Genomic DNA, 25,312 nt, shown 5'->3' with positions numbered 1-25,312 from the left:
GTACATGGTGTTTGGTAGCTCTAAAATACATATGCACGTCCTAAAACTGGTGAGTTTTTGGGCATGTTGAGGCCCCCCAAAAAAGCCTGACATATTTGGGAAAGTCGGAGTCCATCAAAGTGCAAGTCCTGGAATTCATTTAAAATGGCTGCTTGAAAGAAAAATGGCTGAATTCCAGCTCAATTTGATGCAAGGATCCTTGAGACTTTTTCCTGCATCCTGTTATGATAGATATGTCCTTCCAGTTTTGTCTCGATTGGTGAAACTGGTGCTGGGAGCTAAATTACAATTTTACTTACTTCAATGTTTTGCTTTAAAAATGGCACTATTGATTGAGTTGTGGGGGTCATGTTTAGAACCCCTAAATTAAAATTAGAATATATAGTTCTCAGGCAACAAGTATGCAATTGGTGACCCTAGGGCCCGTCAATTCCAGTCAATCCTTTTGTTTCCTTTTGTTTCATGTTTCAGTCATTTTGGTAGGATTCCAAATTGGTGCTCTACATTTATGGCTGCGCTTCAACTGGAAATCCGACAAATGCGGTTGACTTCCATTTGCTCACAGCTCGCTACCTTCATCTGGGGGGCACCCAAACCAAGAGGTCTGCCCCTTTAGATGAGGACGACACGGGCTGGACAAGGGCTTGCCGCCGAAAAGGTTAGACCATCTTTCCCTATTGAAAATCATTAGCCTGAAAAGATCATGACATTAAGGTATGATCTTAGTGGCTTTGAGGGAGCGATGGCCGTGGCAAAGATGGACGGATAAAAGGATGATAACACATACGTCATGACATAGCATGGAATGCATAATATCGTAAGTCAAAAGGAATAGGCCGTATAACAGGACCGATGTGTCGCAATTAGATGGCTCTTTTATGGATGTGGCAGTCAGAATGAGGAATAGTGTCCACTGTCCAGCCATCCCGATACTTCGATAAATCAATGCCTCTGTCAAATAGAGGGATTTTTTTCCCCAAACACGCAAATACAAAATGAAAACATTTGCAAGCAACTATATTCAGCTTTGTGACAAGGCCACGCCTCTCAAAGGCACACAAGGATACAACACTACAGTTGTTGCGACTGGGCCGAAATATACCCTTTTTTAAAAAACTGTTTCTTTCTTCATATTTCTCTTTTATTAGGTTTTTATACAATGCAGTGCTATCATTAAAAATATGGAACAAAAAAAAATTGTGGGCTGGAATGGATTAATGGCATTTCAATTCACCTTAATGGAGAGTATTGGTTTGATATGAGTAAACTGAGTTACGAGCTTGTTGACAGAACAATTAAAACTGCTAAGTCAAAAAGTATCAATGTATTCCAAAACTGCATACACCTAACAGCCTGCCCCCTCCGCATTTGCAGTAGAGTAAACAAACACTTCCAGACACTATTGCAAATACGATAAGTGTTATTGGAGGCAGCGACTGTCGGATAGCATCTATCTTTTCCTTACAGAGCAACCAGGCCAACATGCTACAGGCCCAATTCGACATACTGTATGTATTTAGGCTAATGCTACGCTAGCAGACACTGTGTGGAACCAAATGATTAGAGCATCCAGCACAATATGCGTGTGCGTGTTTGTGTGTGTGTGTATGGTTTTGTGGGTTCAAATAAAAAAACATCCGCCAACACAAAGGCTGGAAGTGGGTCACTGAAAGTTATTCTGCTGCTGCTGGTCCTGCTATTTTTGTCACGGTGCAAAAATCAAGTTTATATTCCGCCATAGGTCGACAGATTTTTCCATTCTGAGGTTTAGTTTACTTGACATTGTCATAGAGAATGACATTTTACAAATCGACAACATATGAGGGTTCAGAGTTAATGTTTATAAATAGTTGTTTTTTTCTTTAAATTTTATTTAAAGACATTTGGTGATCGTTTCTTATGGGTGGGACGGTACAGGCAACAAAAGTGAGTGGACCCCTACAGTAAAATGCCTGAAATGTCAATATTTTGTTTAGCACCTTTACTTTATCTGGAAACCACTGCTTTGAATGGGCAATCTAGTTGAAAGCATCGACTGTGTAACGCATGGTCCGGTCCGTACCTTGGTTATCAAGTGGGCACGGTTCATTCCATTTACTTTTTCCTCAAATCTTTATTTTGCCTGTGAGCCAAAACTGCATTTTGTAATGTACAAAATAATACAGCGAACTGGAATATCAAGTTAACTTTGACCTTTGTGCAACATGTCCATCTGAATTAAGTGGAAAAAGTACTCACACTCTTTACTGAAAAAGACTCCAAAATGTACAAAAAGTACAAAAGTATTTTTTGTGTGTTTATTACAAATTACAATGCCCGTTTTGATAAATTCTTTGAAATCTTCTCTGCACACCAGCTTGTTGTCTTTTTACTTTCTTTTCAAACAATCAATCAATCATGATCTCAACAGCGATTGGCTTTGCCTTTCTCTACACTAAAAAAGTCACAAGCTTCTTTCGACAAAGAAAAATTGGGGAATAAAAGTAACAAGTCTTCAGAAAAATAAACACTCATGTAGAGTACAGGATACCTGGAAAATGCATTTAACGCATTTGCTCCCAAAAACATATAAATACGTTCTATTTTACATATTTAAAGTGTCCCAAAGATATATTTATACGTTTTTTATGTTTTTTGTTTTTTATGCTAGCGCATACAGAAGGCTTTGATGCAGCCTCTGAACTGAAGGGAACGTTTGAAGCAATGGTAGTTATTACTAAAACGGCCAGCAGGTGGCAGCGGAGTATAAGAGATCAACCAGGGCCATGTTGCAAACAAGCTGATTTCCCCACAGTTCTAAGCAGATTTGTAAATAAGGATGAAACTTAGCCATATTCTAATGCTAATTGCTACAAAACGGAAACAGAAATATGCTTTTTTTTCCTGATGAAAGACGAGACTAATCGTTCTTTTGGTAGGTTCCATGTTTTTACAGCAATGGAACACAATATTCAGTGAGCCTTGCAAAATCTGTCCAAATCCAGTAAAACAGCTGGGAGCGAAGGGGGTTGCTTTTGTGAAAATTACTGGGAGTGAATGAGTTAAGTACTTCCTACCACTGCCTTGTGACATTTCTCTCTTCCTAGGCCTGACTGTGCCTGATTAAGACACGGCATCTGGTGGCAGGATACGGCTGCTACTGTGTGACATCAGGCATCTGAGTTTTATGTATTTATAATTTTGCGAATGATTGGAGGGTTGCGGGCGAGGGGGTGGGGTTTGGATGCTGAGATACGATCTCAAGGAGAGAAGGTGGATATGCTCATATAAGTCAAGAGGACACACAACAACTCTAGGGACAGTTAAATTTGTCTACAGTGAAAATAATATTACCCCCCCTGAAAAAAGCATCGTTATCTGAGTGAAAGTAAATGAAACTCTGGGTTTCATCCATCCCGCTGTTGTTTTTTTTCCCGACACCTGCAATTTCATCCCCCCCTCCGCCCTCGTCTGATTGAAACAGGTCGCCTCGAATTGAGCGCGGCACCGAGAACCGGGGAGAAGGAAAACAATCGTTTGCCATTGTTCACTCGCCGAATTGCCAGCTGTTGTTTTCCCTTAAAGCCCGAGACAATCGGATGATCGTTAAACGGGCCCCCACCGCTTCTCTCCAGGGGAGCTTTAGGGAGAACGCTAATGGACGGAGAACGGTGACAGGAAATCGAAAGCATCTCGCCAGAGGAGTATGACGAGTCAGTTCAGATAAGCAATTAGTATCTGATGTAATTGCAAAGGGTTTTTGGATTGGTTCACTTTTTGAAGCTATAACGGAAGTCCAACTTTTTACATGACTTCCTTCTAAACTTCGGGATTGCTAACACTGTTACGCCCCTTAAAGGCACATACACAATACTACTGTTGCTGTGACTTTCGGCTGTTTATTTTTTTTACTCATCCAATGAATAAATGAAGTTAGGAAAATTGTTTACAATCAGTGAGATTACGATCCAACTTGTTGCTATGAAATAAATTGGATTGCATTTGGACTCAAAAAACAAAACAAAACAAAACATTACTGTGTTTTCACTCCATTATTAAAACTTTGACCTGCTGTCGTTTCTTATCATGGATCTTATCTGCGCCACTGCCTTATCCCGCCCGTCACGACCCCTAAGCTGCTTCTCACAATACACCTACTCTCTTGGATTCACCTTCATCTCCCCCACTTAATACCCAGACTCACTTTTACCACTTCCCTCTGCCTCTTCTCTGATCCAACCCTCTTACACCTTCCAATCCATCTCTCCAGGTGGCGCGGAGGATTCTGGCAAATAGCACCGGAGCGGGGATAAGCCGGTCAGATGGAAATGCAGCAAAAAAAAACACCTGATACGAGGCTATAAGGGCAGTAAAAAAAAAAAAAAAGTGGCCACCTGGAGATTAAGGCATCTCCTTTTGTAGGAGGAGATGGAGAAGTCACTAGAGCTGACAACTATGATGAATGTGCAGAAACATTACCAGGAGGCACCGGTGCACAGAGAGTGCACACTGCACATGATCATGAAGACGAAAGAAAAGCAACAGAAGAGATCTTCACTTAAAGCACAGGAGTCACGGAATTAGAGAATGCTTTGGCTTGCACTTGGAATTGGCACGATGAATCATGTTTGGATTGCTTTGGTTGATTATGTGGAATTCAATCAAAGTTTGGATTATTGCGATGTAATTTGTTTACTAAAGTTTGCTGCTTAAATAGGCAGCTGATGAAATCAAAACTGACATAAACAGGAAGAAGTTTGGGGCAGAACAGGGACCATTTTGAAACTAAAAGAAATAACAATGCTTATGCGAACATTGTGATAGGCAGGTGCAAAGTCAATTGAGTGAGGTTCCCAAATTAGTTTGATGCCTAAATGGGCTGTTGATGAAATCAAAACATAAAATTAAACAGAAAGAATGCAATGTGAAGTGCAGAATGGCGACCGATTTTGAACTAAAAAAAACAATGTTTGCACAAAATTTGTTAGAGACAGGGAGAAATTCAATTGAGTTAGGTTATCCAACTACTATGCTGCCTAAATGGGTTGCTGATTAAATCAAAAGAAAGAGTAAACAGGAAGAGAAGGAAATTGGAGGCAGAATTAGGAAACTTTTCAACTTTTGAATAAAAAAAAAAACTGTCAGCGCAAATATTACAATACACAGGTGGAAAGCCAATTGAGTGAGGGGACTCACCTCATTTGTGGCCTAAATGGGCTGCTGATGAAATCAAGTCAGTAGACAGGAAGAGAGGGACATTTAGAGCACTATTTTATAGCTAATAAAAAAAAAAGACTGGATAAATATTTGAATACCGTGAAAACCTATGCCACAGATGGGTGGAAAGTCAATCGGGTGAGATTCCCCAACGAGTTCGCTGTGTAAAGGAGCTGCTTTTGAAATCACTACAGAAACTAAACAGTAAGAATGCAAAGTTTGGTGCAGCAAATGACATTTTTACTAAACACAGCAATTCCAAATATGGTAAAGATCCAATTCAGACTGGTAGAAAGAAATCAAATGTGGTTGCCCAGAATTCAGACATGAGTTTGAAAAGAGTCTAAAAAATACCAGACCCAACCATCTGGCTACCTCAACGGGCAGCCACCTAGATCACCACAGAACGTAAACAGGGGGAGAGCATGTTTAGTAACAAAGAGGTCTGTTTTATAATTATGAACACGTTTATGCTATATGCCTTGAGAGGACACAATTCAGGCCCTACTTGTCTTCTGCCTAAGCGGGCTACTGTGGAAATCTTAACAGAAAGTAAACAGGAAACAGACAATATTCAATAAGTGATTGGTGACGGTTCAATTAATTCAGGCCCTACCAGTTTACCGCCTGAACGGGCTGTTGTCAAAGCTAGGGAAGAGAGCATACAGTATTAAATATCTCTACCAAATTTTGGTAGTGGCCGTGCACCATTTACTAGCACATTTCTGCTATAAAGTATGTCTGGAGATTATGCAATTAATTCAGACCCTACGAGTTTTCTACCTAAATGATTAGCCTTTTAAAATGTGATTATTTTGTGGCTGCTATAAAAATAATACAAACTAAACAAGAAGAGCTCAGATTCAAGTTGTATATTTAACTGATGGGCGTTTTAAACGAACCAGAATTGATTAAAAGTGTTAACAAACAAAACGCTAAACAATGAACTGTAACGGATTCCAAATCTCTAGCAGAGAGTAAGCTTCCCTCCCAGGCGGCTCTGCCCCCCAAATTTAGGCCCAAAAATGCAAATGATCCTTGCCTCCTGTGTTAGCGTGCTCTAAGAGAGCCGTTTCACCACAAACGCCCATGTTGCCATGTTTCCATTCGGGGAAGAAAATAATGGATTGATTCATGACTGCGAGGGAGGCGCTGTCACAACAGCAGAACTCTAATTTAGTCAGACACGCAGAACTCCCGCGGCATATTTTGACATCGGCAGATTCACACCAATGTTTAGGTTTGGGAGGCCTGGAAATAAAAGAAAACAATTACTTTACCCTGTGAGATGGAGGTTTAAACTTTTTCGTTTTTTTGCCGTGGGAGTGCGACAGATTGCTGCGCTACCTCAGGACCAAATGTAATTAAAGCATCCTTTAACGTTCAACCATCTGGAACTACATGAAAAGAGGCATTGTGGTTGGGGAGATGTGAAAACAGAAACACAATGCTCCAAAAATGTGAAGTTTTGTCGAACCCCAAAAATATATATATAGAAAAATTGAAAATGAGAGCTAATGCTAAACTCGGGATATGAATTAAGAACATTTGTAAAATACCTCAATTAATAAGGGAATATTGCAATTGAAAATGTGATATACTGGATTAAGGAGGGGAGTTTTTGGAATGCGAAAACATTTCTCATGATGTCCTGATCAAGTGGAGCAGTTTGATGTTGGAATGGTTTGAATCAGTTGAGAAATGTGTACGCATTAGGAAAAATTGTAAATTGTCTACATTGATTTGTGAATTTTACCTAGACAAATTTGGAATTCTGGATAAAGTATGGACTTTCTTGGAAGACAGACAATAGCTAGGATATCCTTAACTCATTTGCTCCCAAACGTATAAATAAGTTATATTTTAAATGTTTTAAACATCCCAAAAAACGTATTTATACGTTTTATGTTGTTGTTTTTTATGCCAGACCATACAGAAGGCTTTGATGCAGCCTCTGAACTGCATAGAACGGTTGAAGAAATGGTGGTTATTACACAAATGGCCAGCAGGTGGCAGCAGAGCAAAGGAGATAAACCAGGGCCATGTTGAAAAAAAACATAAATTACTCACAATTCTAAATAGATTTGTAAATAGAAACTTAGCCCTATTCTAATGCTAATTGCTGCAAAACGGAAACAGGTAGAAATTTACTTTTTTTTCCTGATGAAATAAAATACTTTAATCTTTCTTTTGGTAGGTTCCATGTTTTTATAGCAATAGAACACAATATTCTGTGGGGTTTGCAAAATCAGTCAAAATCCAGTAAAACAGCCGAGAGCGAAGGGGGTTGCTTTAGTGAAAATGGCTGGGAGTGAATGAGTTAATGGGAGGAACACTGGATAAATGTGGAAATTTTAATAGGATAAAAAAGGGGAGTCATTTATTCATGCACAACATGTCTTGTCTTATAATGGGATTACTAATCGTTAATCATCATTATGATAAGAACAAAACAGATTTTGTCATTAGGAATAAATGCAACCATACAACAGAGCTGCATCAAAATATTCTTTTCTTACAAAAATAATGAGCTAAAATAGGGAAGAATAAAAAACAGCATCCCACAGTTTCCAACAATAAAGAAAATAAAAACAACGCCCCCCCGCAAGTCTCCAAATCTCATCCCCGGCCGGTGTGTGACCTCCAAATATAAACAGTGCCAGATTTGTTTTGGGCCTCCCCGCCGCACCTCCACCACTCGCTGTGTGTCGCGGTCGACCCGCAGGCGAGAGTCTCAGGTTCGTCAGTGTATCAGCACAAATTAACTTTTTATATACAAACAAGCTCTGATTGAGCAACTGCAACAACAAAAATTGGATATCATCCAGATATTTTTTCGACTGCAGGGATTCGAGCCGATCCAAGGCCGACTATATCCGGAACTGGTTGGGCGATTGAGTGGGAATCGATCAAGCGGCAACTGCGAGAAAGTCAGCTGTGTGAATCATTACATCGTGATTCATATGAGGGTAAACGGCAACGGTAGGCAGTCGATATGAAGAACTGGGAGCCAGAAGTATCAGGTTCAAGACCCGCAATGCCTACAAAATATGACAATTGGGAATGGTTGGTAAAGGAGACCCAGGTTTTTTTTCCCCGAACAATTTTGAAGTGCCCTTGAGAAAAGGCATCAAGGCATCATTTCTAATGTTATGCTGCAGGATCCGGTTAATGTATGTCCCAGACCTTGATTTTCCTCATTTTAATTTTAACCGATTCCAAAGACTGTGCCAAACTCAAAGACTGAACCTCTTCCTCCCTAATCCTAAATTTATTCTTAACTTTCAACCAACCCTAACACAAACCCCAAAACTCGCGAGCCCCAAATCATAAATCCAAACCGCTAACACTTTAAAAATTGGTCTTTCCTTGGTTTGTGATCTATCACCTAAAATCTTAACAAACACTTGGTTGAAGTAAATATGATGATGACGAACTATGAAACTGTGTAAAAACACATCAGACAAATGGATGATGATCTTCTGAATATGGCCACATCCTTTTAGCGGCAGACATTTAGAATAACGAGGTGCGAGTTGTCCAACGGGCAATCGATTTGTCAAAAGTGTCAGTGTAATTGTGTGGTCTCAATGATGAAGCCATTCCTCCCTCTCACACACGATGACTCACTCTGAAGAAGCTGTCCAAAGCGAAATTCCGAGCACAATAGTGACGATGGAAAACTGCAAATTGAAACGCTGCCTTGTGTGTGCGTGTGACTACAAAAGATGCAAACGGCTTGTTAACAAACTTTTGGCCAGACAGTTGAGAGCGCAAGCGGGGTGAGGCAGAGTTTTTTTTAATTTATTTTTTTAAAGACAAGATGCTTTTAAAATCTGCCAACAAGGAAAAGACTGACGCCAAGAACAAGAAACGCTGAACTCCGTTTGCTCCCTTTCATGCTTGTTTCCCTCCCGCCGTCCTCCCTTGTAAAAGGTCAAATCATCAGCTGGCGTGCAATGTGGTCACCCCATCAATTACATAACACTCATTTAACATGCTAAAATGCGTCTCGCCGTAGCTTGGAATTTTAAGGACCGTGATTTCACTGCTCCGGAAGGAAATTTCAGGTGGAAATTTCCAAGCCAGATTCCTCCCCAGGACCAATTTTTGCATGGAATCTTGGGGGAAAAAGTTGAGTAATGAAACGGTTCAGCGAGCTTACGTCGGCCATTGAGCCAACTAACTGCAAATGGAAAACGTGTTAACTGCAAATTGAATGTCGCCTAACAGGTGTCCACTGTGAGGGAGGAGCACGTTGTCTTCCTCTTGGGGGGTGAAACATATAGATACAAACCGGAAAAGCATCTCTCTTTGTCATTTTGATATCACTAAATGTTATGTCTGTATATGTGTGTACTGAGATTCAATATGAAAACTTCTTGAGGTTGCACAGAGGTTAGTTTGTACGCACTGCACTTCCATCGCTACGTGACAGATGCTGAGACTGTTGGCTGTTTTTTTTCCCTCTCTCTTGTCCAAAAACTAAAATCCCTGCTGGGCTCACACACACAAATATACACTCAGCGTGGAAGAAAACTACCTCATAAAACAATATCAGATCATTAGCGAGCCCACAATCACAAACACATGACCCGGCTCGACATCTTGTCTCGCCCTTATTAAGGCTGTCACCATATTAGCGACGTTGAATTTCACGCCAAGAGGAGAGCAAATTAGGTTGGAAAGAACACGTGCCTTTGTTGCGAAGACTACAAATTCCATTATCTTTTATCGAGGAATGAATTAAATTAGGTATGACTTAAGAAAAACAGGATGCTAGAACACGGATCCAGATATAATTCATTATGATAAATGTAGCCTGGAAGGAGCCAGGAAGCGCCACCTTTCCTTCAAGACTTCAAACCGACCTAATCCAAACCCTAAAAGAATAATCCTTACCCTGATTGAAAGACCAAACCTTAACCTGACCTACTCGAACAAAATCTTACGGACCCTAACATATCAGTGAACTGAATTCCCGAAACCAACCCCGACTGTACTGTAATCATGTGATCACTACTCTGTCCTACCCTAACCCAAAACCACCAACACTAGCTCAATCAAAATCTTAACCCTAGAACCTCAAACTACACCAACCCTAACCTGATGTAAAATTTGCTGCCTATGTACCGGTATTTATATTTGCTTTTTATGTTGCTTTGATTTAGTTGTCGGCTGCCAGTTCAGCATTGAGTGAATAAAGGTTAAATGAATAAATAAAGAAAGGTTAAAACACTACAATGACGCTAAATTAGTAACCTCAACAGTGGCACCTGTCCTCAACACATATTCAACCACAAACCCGACTCTACCCCAAACTTTGACACTACTGAGCCAAATCCTACCTAACTGTACCCTAACCTTACACCCTACCCGGACCCACTAACTCAACCCTCACCCCATCCCAAAACCATAAACATATCAGTCAACTATAATCTATTAAACCATTTTGAATGGGCCTTAAATACTGAAAAACAAAAAGTAAGGAATGTTTCTGCAAAAGGTAAATCGCTCAAACATCCCCTATTTAATGCTGGCTTCCAGGAACTTGAAATCCGAATCCCGTACTTCTAGTCCATATGGATATTGTCTTATTTCACAGCAGGCAGGGATCTCTCTGCCATTTCACATCTGGAAATGTTTTTTTTTTTTTTATGTGAACAACAAAAGAAGAGTGGGAACCCACATACAATCCCTTGAGCATGTAATAGAGACGGCATACCTACGAGTGAGAAAGCGAGGCAGCAGGAAAAATAAGAAAAACGGATGACAGCTAAAGAAAGATCTTTTTGGGGGTGAGGGGAAGGAGGGGAGTCACATGACCGAGGTGCTTAGGATGGAATCCAGGCGGCCGTGACGACAGCTCCTGAGCATATAAAAACAAAAAGGTACGAGGGAATTGGTTTTATTCTGTTTCTTTTTCCACGGCAGGCCTGCCGCATCTTTGGTGGGAATCAACAGCAGAGCACCTTTGACTCAGAGCTCCCGTGTCACTGTTACGTCGCCAAATTACTACTTAGAATGTGAAGTGTTGTATAATGGTCGGCGTGCGTTTCCCGGGAATTCGTAAATTAAAAAGTAATATATTAAACGGAATGACAGTGTCACTATGATTGAATTCCTCACTTCATACAGTTGAACCTATTAAGTCGCCTGAGTTGTACAATTCAGAATTTGAGGCAAAATAGCGCATTAGGGGTTAACACGTCGGAGTTAGTTATTTGGTTCGAATCTGCTCAGGTCTTCCTGTGTGATGCTCGCATGTTCTCACCGGGTGTTCTCTGAATTCTCCAGCATGTTCGGTTAACTGAAGACTCAAAATGGACCACAGGTGTGAATGTGGCCTGTGATTGGCTACCAACCAGTCGGGAGTTGCTTTCCTCTCGCCCAAATTCAGCTTGGATAGTCTCAAGCCTGTGATCTAAATGAGGCGCTACAGAAAAATGCATGGACGAATTTGCCATTCAATCCCTTTCCTGGAAAACCAACGATGTATACGGAGAACAAGAAATGGAATTTATTGCAATGAGATACTCACTTCAGCGGCATGAATGCTCCTCTTCAGTACTCTTTTTGATTTTAAGATTAGTTGGTTGATTCAGGTAAGTTTTAAAGTTTGACTGTCAAGAAAGTTAAAAAACAACAACCAAAAACATCATCTATGATCTTTAAATTCAACTTTTACACAGGTTCGACTGTACTGGGTGTCCTTGGTTTATGATGGTCCCGACATAACATTGCGAGGTTACGGATGGCACAAGGAAATAGTCTTCATGGCTTTTTTCCCGTTTATAGCTTGGTTGTTTTTCATACAATTGTTTACTATAATTATTCCTTCTTAAGTAGGCTACAGGTTCGGGTTATGTGCGGAACTATGGCATAAACCAAAAACCCCGCCGTATTTGGAATAGGAGAGCACCAAAAAAGTCAAGTCAAAACGAATGTTCTTAAACCAGTGAAGCGGGCAAGTGTAATATTCCTAATCACAAATGAAGTTTTCAGCCCGCGTTGCCTTCGGCGCTACATCACCAAACATAAGCGGGAAATGTTTTAATTCCCTGTCGAGGAACATTTAAAAGCTGAACTATCAGACTTCCGCACTGGTTGTCCCGCCGAGACTCGCATTTGCCGCGGGTTGAGGTTAATTACGGACATTCAAAGCTGTCCGTGTTGGAAAGGAAGCGGTTGAAAACCAATGTTGCTACTCTGCCACTTTGTGAGGCATGGTGGCCTTATAAAACTTGATTGAATGCTTCCTGCCGTATTATCCCTCAGAAGTATCCCTTTACAACTACCCCACCAAAAATAAATCTCATACCATGACAATGCTGTTTCTAACGTTTGCAACTTCTGTGGATATCCTGTCTTTGCAATCATTTTTAGATTCTTCGTTGGCGTCCGGGCTTCTGGAAAGCGTCACAATGTCCCATCGGTTGACGGGGCAAGAGAGGCGTTTACAGAATGCGCCTCGAGAAAGACTTTTGTTTGGAGCAGTGCTGTGGGTCAGAGACCTTATTTGGCCTGTGAGTTACAGAGGCGTAAATATTGAGACGCGGAGATGATGAAGACGAGGCAAGGGGACATAGCGAGCACAGATGACCAATAAATCTGTTTAGCAGGCAAAGAACACTGATGAGTTCTTTGTTAAATGGACTTAACCCATCAATCGTTGACAAAAAAGATGCAGACGCTTCTGTATTAATTCTGAAGCATAATCAGCCTGAGTCAAAGCATTTTTTGGTTCAACTTATTCTTTTTTACTGTATATGTGAATATCATCAGCAATCGATGGTAACATTCCATCAGCACTGAAATATTGACATGCTATTTTGCCAACCTTGGGAACCTCACTCTAATAAGTTTCCACATTCTCACCAGTGTGTGTATACAGTACAGTATGACATATTAGAGTACAGTAATTTCTGGACTACAAGGCGCACCTGACTATAAGCCACGCCAGCTAAATTTGGGGAATACTACACATATAAGCCGCACCCGACTGTAAGCCGCAGGTGTTTTTAATGTTACCGCACCGGGTTCCCGCTACTTTATTTTCCATAATGAGGGTGCAAATTGTCTCACTCTCATTCTGTCTCTCTTACTGTATTTGGGCTCACTTGGTTTGTTTTGCTCTGCCTGACGCTCTTGCACTTCCTTTATAGCGCGTCCCATTGTGATCGGATGGATAAGCCGCACCTTTGTTTTAGCCGCAGGGTTGAATGCAAGTGAAAAAAAGTAGTGGCTTATAGTCCAGAAATTACTGTAAAATGCCGTCATTTTTTGTGCAAATTGCTTCAAATCATTTTTGTCTTACTGCTTAAAAAGTCCTTGAGGCTCCAAGCTAAACCATGACAAAATAAAGCTCTTGTTGACAAATATGAGCATGTCAACACATGAATGCATTCAATAGCGAGTCCAACAGAAGAAAATTCAATAAATCTCAGGTATTGATGTACTAACATTGCAAATCTGGCCAACCTCACACACTCTGCCTAATCAATTTTTACAGCCAACCAACTGTAAGACATTTCAAGTCCATAGCTTCAAACTTTTTTCTTACTGCTTAAAAAAAGCACCTGGGGCTCTGAGCTAAAACATGCAGAGTTAACTCCAGTTTGTTTATTTTTTTTTAAACACATGCTGAAATGTGAAAAGAAGCGACAGTCACTATATCAGAAGGAAATGGTAATGAACCGCAGAAGCTGGGGAACCTCACTCCAATTACTTTCACCTGCGTATGTTTACACCAATGCAAAATCAAATGAATTTTAAGTACAGAATGGTTCAATAAAAACATTCCAATTAGGTGTTGCTCAGGGATTGAGGAGCAAAAATATTGTGAAGCTAACTTCAACAACCTGGGGAACCTCACTCCATTGACTTCAGGCTGCAAATGAAATGGGCATGATTGAATGGATTTCACACGCTCCTGGTTGCCTCTAATATGCCTCGATTGTGCCGCAAAGGAACTTCGCCAGCTTTAGGAACTTCACTCCGTTCACTCTCTGTTTATATGGCTATTGATATTGCAATATTCAAATAAGGCAATTTTATTTCTACAGTTGAATAAGCTAGTTAAGTCACCACAAACTATCTGAAGGACGATCTACGCTTTTCAGGTCTGCTGCGCTCACAATTTAGAGGAATCAATGAAGAGAAACAAAACAGCTCGGTAAGCTCTATAATCACTTCTTACGCACACATACTTTCATAAATATTACCAGAAGCGCAACGCTTGAGATGGCTGTGTATAATGAGGCCATGGCCTTCATCTAAGCGAGATAAACTGGGCAAAGAACAAAAGTGCAAAATGGCGATCTGAGTAAGATATGAGATCGACGTGAAACTCTTGACAGACGTTTGTGTGAAGTGCGAGATTACATAACACGCCTCAGCCAATCGGCCGGCGCGAGCGCTCTGACATCATGTGTTGACTTTCCGACGCACGCACTTACCACACAGCTGGATCTAGTGTCAACTTTCTCAGGGAACAAAAAGACCCAAACAGCTGTAAGCAGGAAAACATACAGTTGATGTCCAAACATAAATCTGCTTTTAGCATCGTTGGGATACTTTGTGCACAATTTGCATCCCCTTGCTTCACATTCTAACCTCGCATCTAAACCTGAAGCCCTCATCAGGGCATTGGGGGCGGGGGCGGGTGTGAGGGGGTCACCTTGACGTTTAGCAGCCAGTCTGGTGAGTTAATCATCCATTAAATAGCCCCTCCCAAACAGGTCCGCCATACCGAAAACGCAATAAATAACACCTTCATTTTCATCACACACTATTTCAAAGTAAGCCTGATTGATGTCCGTTCCCAAGCACCACCACCACCGGCATCAGGATGCCACCTGCAGCGTCAAATCAGTCGTGAAACGGCCAATCAGTCGTCGCTCGTAACTCTTTTGGAGGTCTTTTGAGGATGTGGCGGACGGAAAGTGGAGTCACACAATGCGCTTTGATGCACTGCTGTTTCTTTTTCCTTTTTCTTTTTAGGTGGGCCACCGACAACTTAACTAGGCTGCATACAAGAAAACTACAGTTCTTTGTCTTACTTTTTTAATTTCTCTTCCAACTGCAATTTCACATATCATTAACACTTCATTAAAAAACTTAACAACCCAAATAAAACTTTTAGCTACCGAGCAGTTACAGCACGGTAGATCAACAGAATTTCTGCTCTTTTTTTTTTTGTGGCCTGGTCAAGCCACACGTTTCCCTGGAGTTTTGTTGCTCGGCCAAACGCTGAACACTAAGCCAAAATATGACAGTAAGAAATATAAGACCAGTTCATTTATGCACAATAATTCCGGAAGTAAATCCCTTCCCTGCATTAAATATAAAATACATATTGGTCAAAAGGGCTATGAGGGACTAACATGACTTGAAGACTAACATGAGATAAAGAATTGCATAAAAATGTCTATCAAAATTACAACACATTCAAACAGATGTAAATTTTCTAGCTTCACAAATACCTTGAAGGTATTTTTATGAAATCAGAAATGTTGTTAGGACACTTGGGAACTGTTTAAGATTGCAAAAAAAAAAGAGGAAAAAAAGCAATATGTTTCCACAGTTTTACGCTTACTGTTTTACACATCTATTTAAAATCTTAGCTTATTTCATTGACGTGAGAGAACGTTATAAGGCGAAATGATGACAAATGCACAAAACGGACATGCGACTTATGCCCGTTTCCATCTGTTCTTCTTTAGCCAATATTGAGAGGGAACTCTGCCGCTGTAGGTGGCAATATACACCATAGAGATGTGATTTCCCCAGTAATTTAAAAAAAGAAGATGAAAAACAGGAAGAGACTGCGTCGCGCGATGACGTCGTATGAATTTGCTTTTGTAATTCTTGATAAACCGTAGCGTTTCTTTGCTGTTTTCCATCTAAAATTGCATTAATATTCGCTTCTTTAATTAATTCCAAAAAGATTTGTTTCGTCATCCCCCAAACATACCTTACTTTGTCGTCAACCATTGGTTTAAAAAAATTAAAATACAATTATTTTAAATCGTCCGCCATTGCTTTGTGACTACAAAAGTACGCGTGACGTAATAGCCGGTCAAAACGTGCGACGTGTATACGGACTTGTCAGCGTTTATTCGCAAAACCTGTTTCCATAGCCACAATTAGCATTTTCTTCGCAAAACTTTTTTCAATACTCTTCAAAATACACCCCCTCCAAGCGTAAAATTTTTTGGGGCAAACTTTGACCCCTTTTTTCAAATTTATAGCGTTTTATCATTACGTTTTATTTATGCATTTCTTGAAAGTTCGAATATAAATGGGTGAATGGAAACCCCACTACTCATTCTTGACATTTATATAGGTCAGTGGCAACAAGCGGTTGGATTCCATTTGACAAATATACACGTCGACGGCAGTGCTTGCTTGATTTATCAGGTCATGATGGAGTGCAATGTATCCAGTAAACAGAAAAAAAACATATATACTGAATATGTATTTGTATATGTATATATATTAGTGCTGTCAAAGTTAAAGCGTAAACGGATTAATTAATCACAAAAAAATTATCGCATTAATCATAAATTAACACAGATTATTTGCACTATTAATTTGGACCATAGATTATCCTTTACCGTGACCGCGGATGGCTACGTTTAAGATGGCAGGTTGTGTTTTAGCAATAAACATAATTACATGCATTATAGTAAAGCATTTAATAAATGTTTGCATATAACATTTAGAATATTTCTTCATGTCAAAATATCGGGGTGATTTTTTTTCCCATTTTAAATCATGCAAGTAATTAACTGATTAGAAAAAGAGGAGGGTGAGCGTGTGCATTGGATCAAAAACTGTTGAAGACGTCCTCATAACATTAAATGTCAAAAGAATCAACACATGACCGGTGCTCTTCAAATTTGGCGGGGGAAAATGATGATAAAAAAGCCTTTTTTTAATTAAGCGATTAATCGTGATTAATCAAAATTCTAAGATGTGATTAATCTCATTAAAAATGTTTATTGTTTGACAGCTCTAATATATATATATATATATAGTCAGTGCATAGTTTTATACCTTTCATATCAAAGTATTTAGCACACTTTAAATAATAAAAAATAGTGAATCAAGACGAGAATTTAGCAGATACAGAGCATTGGCAAAAATGTGCTGTTTCTGACATTTTTGTTGGCTTATTAGTATGTTGAACTTTTAAAAATATATACTTTTAATTCCACAAACTACACTATCCACATATGAACATTCCCCTGAAAACCCCCCCCAAAAAACAAACAAACACTCTCATCTTTTGCTGCTTTGCATGCTGGACAGTGGTCGTTCCCATCCCGACTCACCCCACAGCCGCCTCTCCCTCACGCTCCTCCAGAAGACGTCCCAAGCCTTGTTGGTGGAAACTTTCACATGCTCGCTGAAGGACCTCCGCAGTGGCGTTTTCACCGCCATACTCTTATTAATGAATTAAATATTCCTGGCAGAAAAAGTGCAGCTGTGAGTATTGGAACCCATGTGGGCAGCGCTTGCTCCGTCACGACTCACGCTGAGGGTGACTTGGACTGAGCTGGAGGAGGAGGAGCGAGGGGGCCCTGACACTTGATGCAAAAAGTCTGTATGTAATTTGTGAAACACCCCTGGTAGAGGTACTCTCCGGCCCCCTTATGCCCTCCCCCAAAAGGTGTTTCAAAAAAATATGTGCAGTGGAACAATAATGGCAAAAAGCAATGGCAAAAAATATTTTTTTCGTTGCGGCAAGTTATCAAAACATGCACTGTATTGTATATAAGTGACAGTGACAAACAAAAAACAAAAAAACTTCGCAGTCTGTCTGTACTTTTTTACTTTTACTCAAATACAGCAATTTGATCAGTACTTTTACTTTTACCAGACTACCCTGAATCCTTTCCTCACTTAACTACAGAGCGCAAGTTTTTTTTGCCACCTCTGCTTTAGCAATCTCAAGAATTTCCCTGCGGAGGATCTGCCAATGCAATATGACTCATGCATACGGTTAGCTGTCGCTTAAAATTTTTGCGGAGGTACAAATCTAAAGGCCACTCACAAACCCAGCCTCATTTTTTTTTCTTGACAACAATTTGCATACAAAGGCAACAATTTGAATTTATGTTTTGCTTTGCAGTGCACAGCACACAAATGGACGCATCATCACTCCCATCATCATGCAGCACTTAAGGAAAAAGGCACTTTACAGATGCTTGAAAATGCTATTATTCTTCAAGGATCATCCTATTAGTGAGCCAAATTTTAAGCATACCTCATGTCCTTTGCATTTGCGAGTCAGCTTTATTCCTCATCTTGGTATTGTACCTTTAAGCACACAGACAGAAAACAATCAGTTAAACAAAAGAAAAGAAAAAAAAGAAAAGAAAAAAAAGCTACTTATGAGTCATTCCAAGACAATTTAAGCACAAATATTTTTGTGTTTTGGGAAGAAAAACAACCCTGTTGCAGTCGCTCAGGCACCAGAAAAACATGTATTTACTAATCCTGCTGAAAACATCCTTTACAGAAGACAATAATAATAATAATAATAATGCAACTTTTCCATCATGTGTTTTTTTCCACACAAACAATAAACCTAACCTAATGCTGAAAGAGTAGCCTCAAGATAATACTGTAGCCTGGTTAGCGTTTGCTAAAGTAAAAGGACTTTATTACGTGTCCCCAGTGGCATCAACATTATCTCTGGTCTTTACCTTTGGTTCTGCTAAAATGATATTGTATCTAAATATGAATGTAAGCCCATTTTTCTTGATAAAGGTTAGCTGTCGTTTATGCTAGCTTTAGCCTCTCGCTGCTAGTTGTTAGCTTTAGCTCGCCTTAGGCCATTTCTACGCACCGTTTGACTCTTGTTATTCAAACAAGAACTACATTAACTGTATTTTTAAAGCATTATTAATCATTTGGTGTGTAAAAGTAAAATAATATTAACATATGTTGTTATCTGTACAACTTGACTTGTATTTTAATTACCAACATGTTCCCACAATTTCTCAAAAGGAGGCCAATGCCTGCTTTAACGTGAAGCTGTTTACACCCCTGTTTTTTAGGTTAGCCATTATATTAGCTGTAAAACTAAACATAAAACAATAAGAATTACACACTGTGTATTTAACTAAACCACATAACTTTAACATAGGCCTAACTGTCTTACAAAAACTCTGCAAGCATAATTCTAACACATGATGCAAAACGGCTAACAAAAGTAGCATTGATGTTGTGGTAATTAAAGTACCACTGATTGTCCCGCCCATCTAAGTGGGGTGAAATTCGTTCTCTTCATTTGACCCGCTAAACCTGCTAGCAACATAATGCAGGAAGAGCATGTTTTGTTAAAAACACTATTTCAAGTTTCACTAGTTTCACCGTATTGAGTTGCTCTCCAGGTGTTTGTTTTGGTTTTCCTACCACTTGAGGAAAAACGTATGACAGCACTGTAACAAGTTTGCCCAATGTTTATCCCATTTACTTGAGATATGACGCGACTGCGGTGTTGACTTGTAACTCTTGTTCCATTTTCACCCAAACAAACAAAAGGAGGCTCAGAAACATGAGCTATTCGAGCGTGTCTTCCCACAAAAGTCGAGCATAGACAGTAGGTGGAGAAGTTCTTGCGGCTCTGACGTTGAACTCAACTTGAACCCGTTAAATCCAGCACCGGCATCAAAATGAGGAATTTTTGTGATGATCCAAAATTAGAAGCCTCAAAGCAAAAGTCACTCCTTGTTTTCTTTATTATTATTAATCCAAAGGTTGTTGTTTTTTTATACTCCACTTCTTCAAAACCCCGATGAAACATTCATGAATGTCTTCTGTGCATTTTGACAGGAAGTATCTTCACCCCTACCCTCTTCCGGTAAAGGCAGACTGATGGGAGGCATCCTCCAGCGTATTTGTTTACCCTTCAAACAAGACCTCAATTAGTTGCATCCCCGACAGTTTCCCCCCCGTTTTGCCGGAGCAAAGCAGGTAATTAAATTGCACTCAGCAGCACGCCGCGTGCAAGGATGGATAAAACGGCGAGCAGTCGGAAAAACGAAGTTAATTCTGAGCACGCCTATGGCAGATTTGCATTGAGTGTGGCTAATGCATCGTATGCATGGGCTCAACCTCAACGACGAGGCGGATGTCGGATTAAATGATTATATCGTGTAATGCACGGTTCAAGAGTAAGACAAACGTCTACAGACAAATTCAGAATTCTGAAAAAAAAAGTTCCAGAAACATGATTGGCTAATGCTAATCGAAACCCAAACAGATACAACAAATTATTATATTTAAGTATAGGGACAAACTAAATATAATACATAAAAGTTAAATAAAACTACTAGATGTATCACGGGTAAATTGTCACACTGCAATTTTTTCTCCACTAGAGGGCGCAACTAAAAAGTGGAATGCTATTTTTCTTCATATAAATGGTCAGGGGTTGTGTACTGTCTGAGAAGAAAATAGCACATTGTAAGCTGACATGAGTGCCAGTTATCTGTTTTGCACAACCCAAAGTAAAATTCTTCAACTTCATATATTTTGAAACAGGCGTCGTACATAGACAAATTCTAGCAGAAAATCATGTGTACTCGTTAGAGGATAGATTCAGGAATCTTGTCAGGCCTCAATCACTGCTCTGTTTTAAGCAAACTTTAAACTAGAGCAACATGGTAGTGTGGGGCAATTTGTCTCATTAATTTTGTCATTTTGGGGTTTGTTGTCACATATGCAAAGAATGGGCCAATGAAAAATGCAACTCTGGCAACTCTCTTTACATATGCCAGAATTCTTCTTCAAATAATGAGTCTGAAGAGTGATGAAATGAGTTTGCCAAGTTTTGTTTCATTGTTTAATTTTTTATTTATTTATTTATTTTTTTTTTTTTTATAGAGCTCAGTATTGTTTATTCGGAAATGTCATCATCATTGCTCTTTTTTTTTTTTTTTTTTTTTTTTTTAAATATATATATATATATATATATATATACACATATATACATACATATATACATACATACATACATACATTTTTTTTTTTTTTTGTGTGTGTGGGTGAGTATGTGTGTGTGCGTGCGTGCGTGCGTGCGTGCGTGTGTTTGTTAGCTCACCAGAAAACCTATTAGAAAAAAAAAATCTCATACCGTTCACCTAAATCGAACACCAGGAGACCCGAGGGGACCGAAGAAAACCAAGGAAGGTGAAATCCAGCACCGACCAGACACCCCCCACCAGAACTCCTCCCCAGCCCAAGAAACATCCAGACCCCAACAAATCCAAAAAACATAAAATCAGGGAGGCCTCAAGAGACCAACGGAGAGACCGAGAAAAGGAAGGAAGGACAGACGAAGCCGCGTGAGATCCGAGACACAGGCCTCCACCGATTCAATAACCTGAGGAGGAAACAGATTGTGTCTGAGTTTTGGTAGATGCTGGTGTGGTGGATCTGGCATGCATGAAAATCTCCACCAAAGAGGGGAGCCGTCGACCCCCGCCGGAACAGAGCAAGCGCAACACCTCAGGGCCCCCCAGGCCGCGGCAGCGCCAAAGGACGACCCCCGGGCCCCACCAGGGCCACCGGCCGGAGAGCAAACCCAGGAGCAGGAGCGCCCCCCGCCCCAACCCGGCCCGCGCCCCCGGCCCAACGCAGCAGGACGGGGCACTGCAGGCCCACCAGGCACCCCACCGGCCCCCAACCCCCGCCCCCCCACAACCCCCCGCCCCCCATCCACCCCGCCACCCACCCCAACCCAGCCCCAGCCGCCCCCATGCCCCCAATCCCCCAGACACCCCCCACCCCCAGCACCCCCCCACCCCGCAACCCCCACCACCGCCCCCCCCCCCCAACAAAGCCGCCCCCCCCCCCGAACCCGAATTTTTTATTTATTTTCCAGTTGTTGGAACTACAGTTCCACATTTCAGGACTTGTTTAAATTTCTTGATGAACCATCCTTCCATCAACCAAAATACTTTATTTTTTTTAAGTCAATTTAATCTCAAATGTCTAGTTTAAGGGAAGCAAAACAGGCATTTGAGGCTGAGAGCTATGACCTACATGCCAGCAGACTTTAATCTATTTCATAATATTTCATGTTAAAGTTTTCTCAGTGACTATGGTAAAATTTCAAGATTGATGATAAACAATTTCTCTGGCTGAAAAACAAACAACAAAAACCAGAAAAAGAAGGATATTTTTGTCCTTGTTTTATTAGTTGCAAAATCCAGTGTGACAACTTACCCGGGCAATATGACACATGTTCACTCCCTCTATTTGATGGCTTATAACTCTGCACTGACACAAGGTATGAAAATGACATAAATAAATAAAAATATACCTAAGACTTTGGTCTTTCATCTGGTCTACATTTTGTTTATATATGATGTATTGATTCCAACAAATATATAAAAGTATACAAATTGATACAACTAGCCCTCGTCTCCCCCTACCCGAATGAATGTTTTAAAAGAGCTTAAAGATCAAAGTCAAATGTATTAAAGTTAAAATTTAAATACAACCGTACAACATTTAGAGAACGCAGTATCTACAGTTCATCATTTCACTGACATTTCCATCCTGTACAGCAAAATGTCAGCGCTTCCATAAAACTGACCTGGGAGACGTCCAGTGCGGATAACAATGACCCTCGGGAAGCAGCGCATTGTCCTTTGATCCCCCCGTCGAGGCCCCTTTACACCCATAGCTACACCCCAAACGCTTTCATGGCGTGACGTCCTTCGGATCAAAGGTGGGTTTACCGCAGAGCTCCGGAGCCAATTAAAACCCCCGCTGATCAAAAACGAGCAAACGCACAGTGGGTACTGTGTTTTTCACAATGCTCTGCGTAATCTGTGAATCTCTGAAAATTTGATGCAACTCTGCTTCTTGTGTGCACCAGAAACTCATTTAATCCTTTACTATTGTTTACCAACATTACAGAATGGTCTATAGAGATTCAAATTGTATTATCACTGTAACATTTCACCATCAAGCCACCATCCCTTACCAAAAAGAAGTATATTTAAGTATGCCTGAAGTATACTCAAAATTAGGAGAGTATACTTCCAGTTTACTTATTGGAAGTATACTCCACCAAGTAAATGTTAAAGTGTACTTGTAAGTATACTGAAACATATACTAAAAGTTTATACTGTAGTATATGCTTAGAAGGCATTCGCTGTAACGGACCAAAATTATGGGTTACATTTATTTATAAAGTCCTAAACACCATGTGGCTGGATAGCCTAGACGTTAAGGTTGTTATCTTCGTTACCAGATTTCGCAGGTTCAATACCTAGCAATACATCACTGGGTACTTTGCTGTGTACTAAAGTATACTTATTAATATACTTAAGTGTACTAAAATGGGCCAATTTAGTCCCAAGGAGTTTGGTTTTTAGTAAACTCTAAAAATAAACCCAGGTATACTCTATATTATGTACTAGTATGCTACTTTTTAGTAAGGGATATCAAAAGTTTTTCTTTCTCGTTTAAAATGGCTTACTTTCTAGAATTCCACGTCACATCCTGGCCAAAGGTCGCATCTTGGCCCATTATTGCGCCTTTTGGTGCTGTAAATGCTTGTTGTGGTGCATGCTAACCTAGCAATTTGTCACACATTAGTTGCCATGACTTCTATTTATTTCATTTCTTCTATTACTTTCTTTTGGTAGTCGGCAGATACTGTTGGTGCATTACCGCCATCTTCTGGCCACTGGTGGCACTGCAACGTCAACAGAATTAGGGAATTGGGATTTTGGGTGCCAGTCTGAACTCTAATTTTAATAATAAATACAAGCTGTATTTTTTATTTGCAAAACTTCCTCACGTTGACAATTTTATTAAAACATCCCCAGCTCTGCTTACCTTTTAGTTTTGGGGGAGTGGTTATTATGTTAATTCTCCTCACTATTAGATAACATTGGGGCGTAAGTGTAGAAAAACTCGATCAGAGACCCATTTGCCCAAATAGAGCATGAGCTGCAGTCAGAGCAGGAGATGTTCACCCACAAACAAACTCACTAATGATTTCCCTGGTTGTTTAATTTCACACTCGATGCATGGGCAGGCACTCCAGACACGCAACCATTTGTATACAAGACATTAAAAAGTCAATTTCCCTTAATATGTCCCCTTTCAAAGTGGTTATAACAACAACTGCAATGCTTTTGTGTTGTTTGGCACACACACACACACACTTCAAGGGTAATCTATGCGCTTGCAGCAGCAACGCAGCTGACAGCTCTTGGTGCGATGCCATTTCGAGGGTGGGGGGTGCAAAATGGCCGACGGGTGGCATGTGAGCGGATGGCTGGGAGTGATGTCACCGCGTCTACCTTGAATACCTTCCCCACACTATGTCAAGTCAAATCAACCGGTACGCTTCAGTGGATGGCAAACGGGGGCATGCAACAGTCACAACAAAAAGAGCCTTCCAACACTCATCTTCACTTTTCTTGCTGAGGAAGGCTTTTCTTCCAAAATGTTACGCTACAGTAAATCATCTACTGGTCGAGTAGGGTTGTACTTTTGCTTTTCCATTGTCATTTTTTTGTGATGCTGCTGCAGAAAGGTAACAGTGGTGGCAAAAAGAAAATTGTGTACATGGAAGAAGAAGCCCATTAAAAACACATTTGAGATCCATCCATCAATTGGACTGACACAAAAAGGGAAAAATCATCCAGTAATTGACGCCCCCCAAAAATGTTTTGTCATTTTTCTTTTTTAATTGTTTAAGGCGTCAGGGGTGTCAAAACGTTTTTGTTTGAGGGCCGCATACAAAAAAATTTGGCAGGACGCAAGGGCCACTTTAAAATGCTTCAATTTTAATTGATTAAAAAATAAATAAAACAAGAAATTATTATTTAACATTCAGAACCAAAACAAGATCAAACTGTCGTAAGATGACTATTTTTAAAGGGACAGTAATGTAATAAATCAACTTTTTGGAGCTTTTAGCCATCTTAAAATGCTAATTTCTCACCAAAAACATCACCGAAGTGGTGTTTTCCTCTATTCGCCTCTCTATGAGAAATTCTTCTCTCCAAGCAGCAGCCCCTCCCAACCTGAGAAAACGAGTGGTTGCTCACTGTATGCCGTTATTAGGTGTGGA

General features: G+C 40.2%; 1 protein-coding gene across 2 annotated transcripts in view; it reads right to left on the bottom strand.

Moving 5' to 3' along the window:
• The window catches only part of LOC147160544 (rho GTPase-activating protein 7), a 52,578-nt gene extending 28,785 nt beyond the window's left edge, over positions 1 to 23,793 (bottom strand). Inside the window, exons 1-3 of one of the 2 annotated variants that reach the window (XM_086058008.1) lie at positions 23,705 to 23,793; positions 18,470 to 18,522; positions 17,535 to 17,668 (exon numbers count right to left, since the gene is read on the bottom strand). In XM_086058008.1, the coding sequence (XP_085914134.1) occupies positions 17,535 to 17,643 (109 nt within the window). In that variant the 5' untranslated portion in view covers positions 17,644 to 17,668; positions 18,470 to 18,522; positions 23,705 to 23,793. Of the gene's footprint in view, positions 1 to 17,534; positions 17,716 to 18,469; positions 18,523 to 23,704 lie in introns of those variants that run through there. The other variant, XM_086058009.1, reaches the window with a different exon arrangement.
• Between the last annotated feature and the right edge of the window lie 1,519 nt (positions 23,794 to 25,312).

The sequence above is a fragment of the Leptonotus elevatus genome, chromosome 16 (assembly GCF_054856555.1).
Source record: "Leptonotus elevatus isolate MCC_2025b chromosome 16, RoL_Lele_1.0, whole genome shotgun sequence".
In the NCBI taxonomy this organism is placed as follows: Eukaryota; Metazoa; Chordata; class Actinopteri; order Syngnathiformes; family Syngnathidae; genus Leptonotus; species Leptonotus elevatus.
The sequence above is the reverse complement of the archived record's forward strand: the minus strand, read 5'-3'. Positions and strand labels throughout refer to the sequence as shown.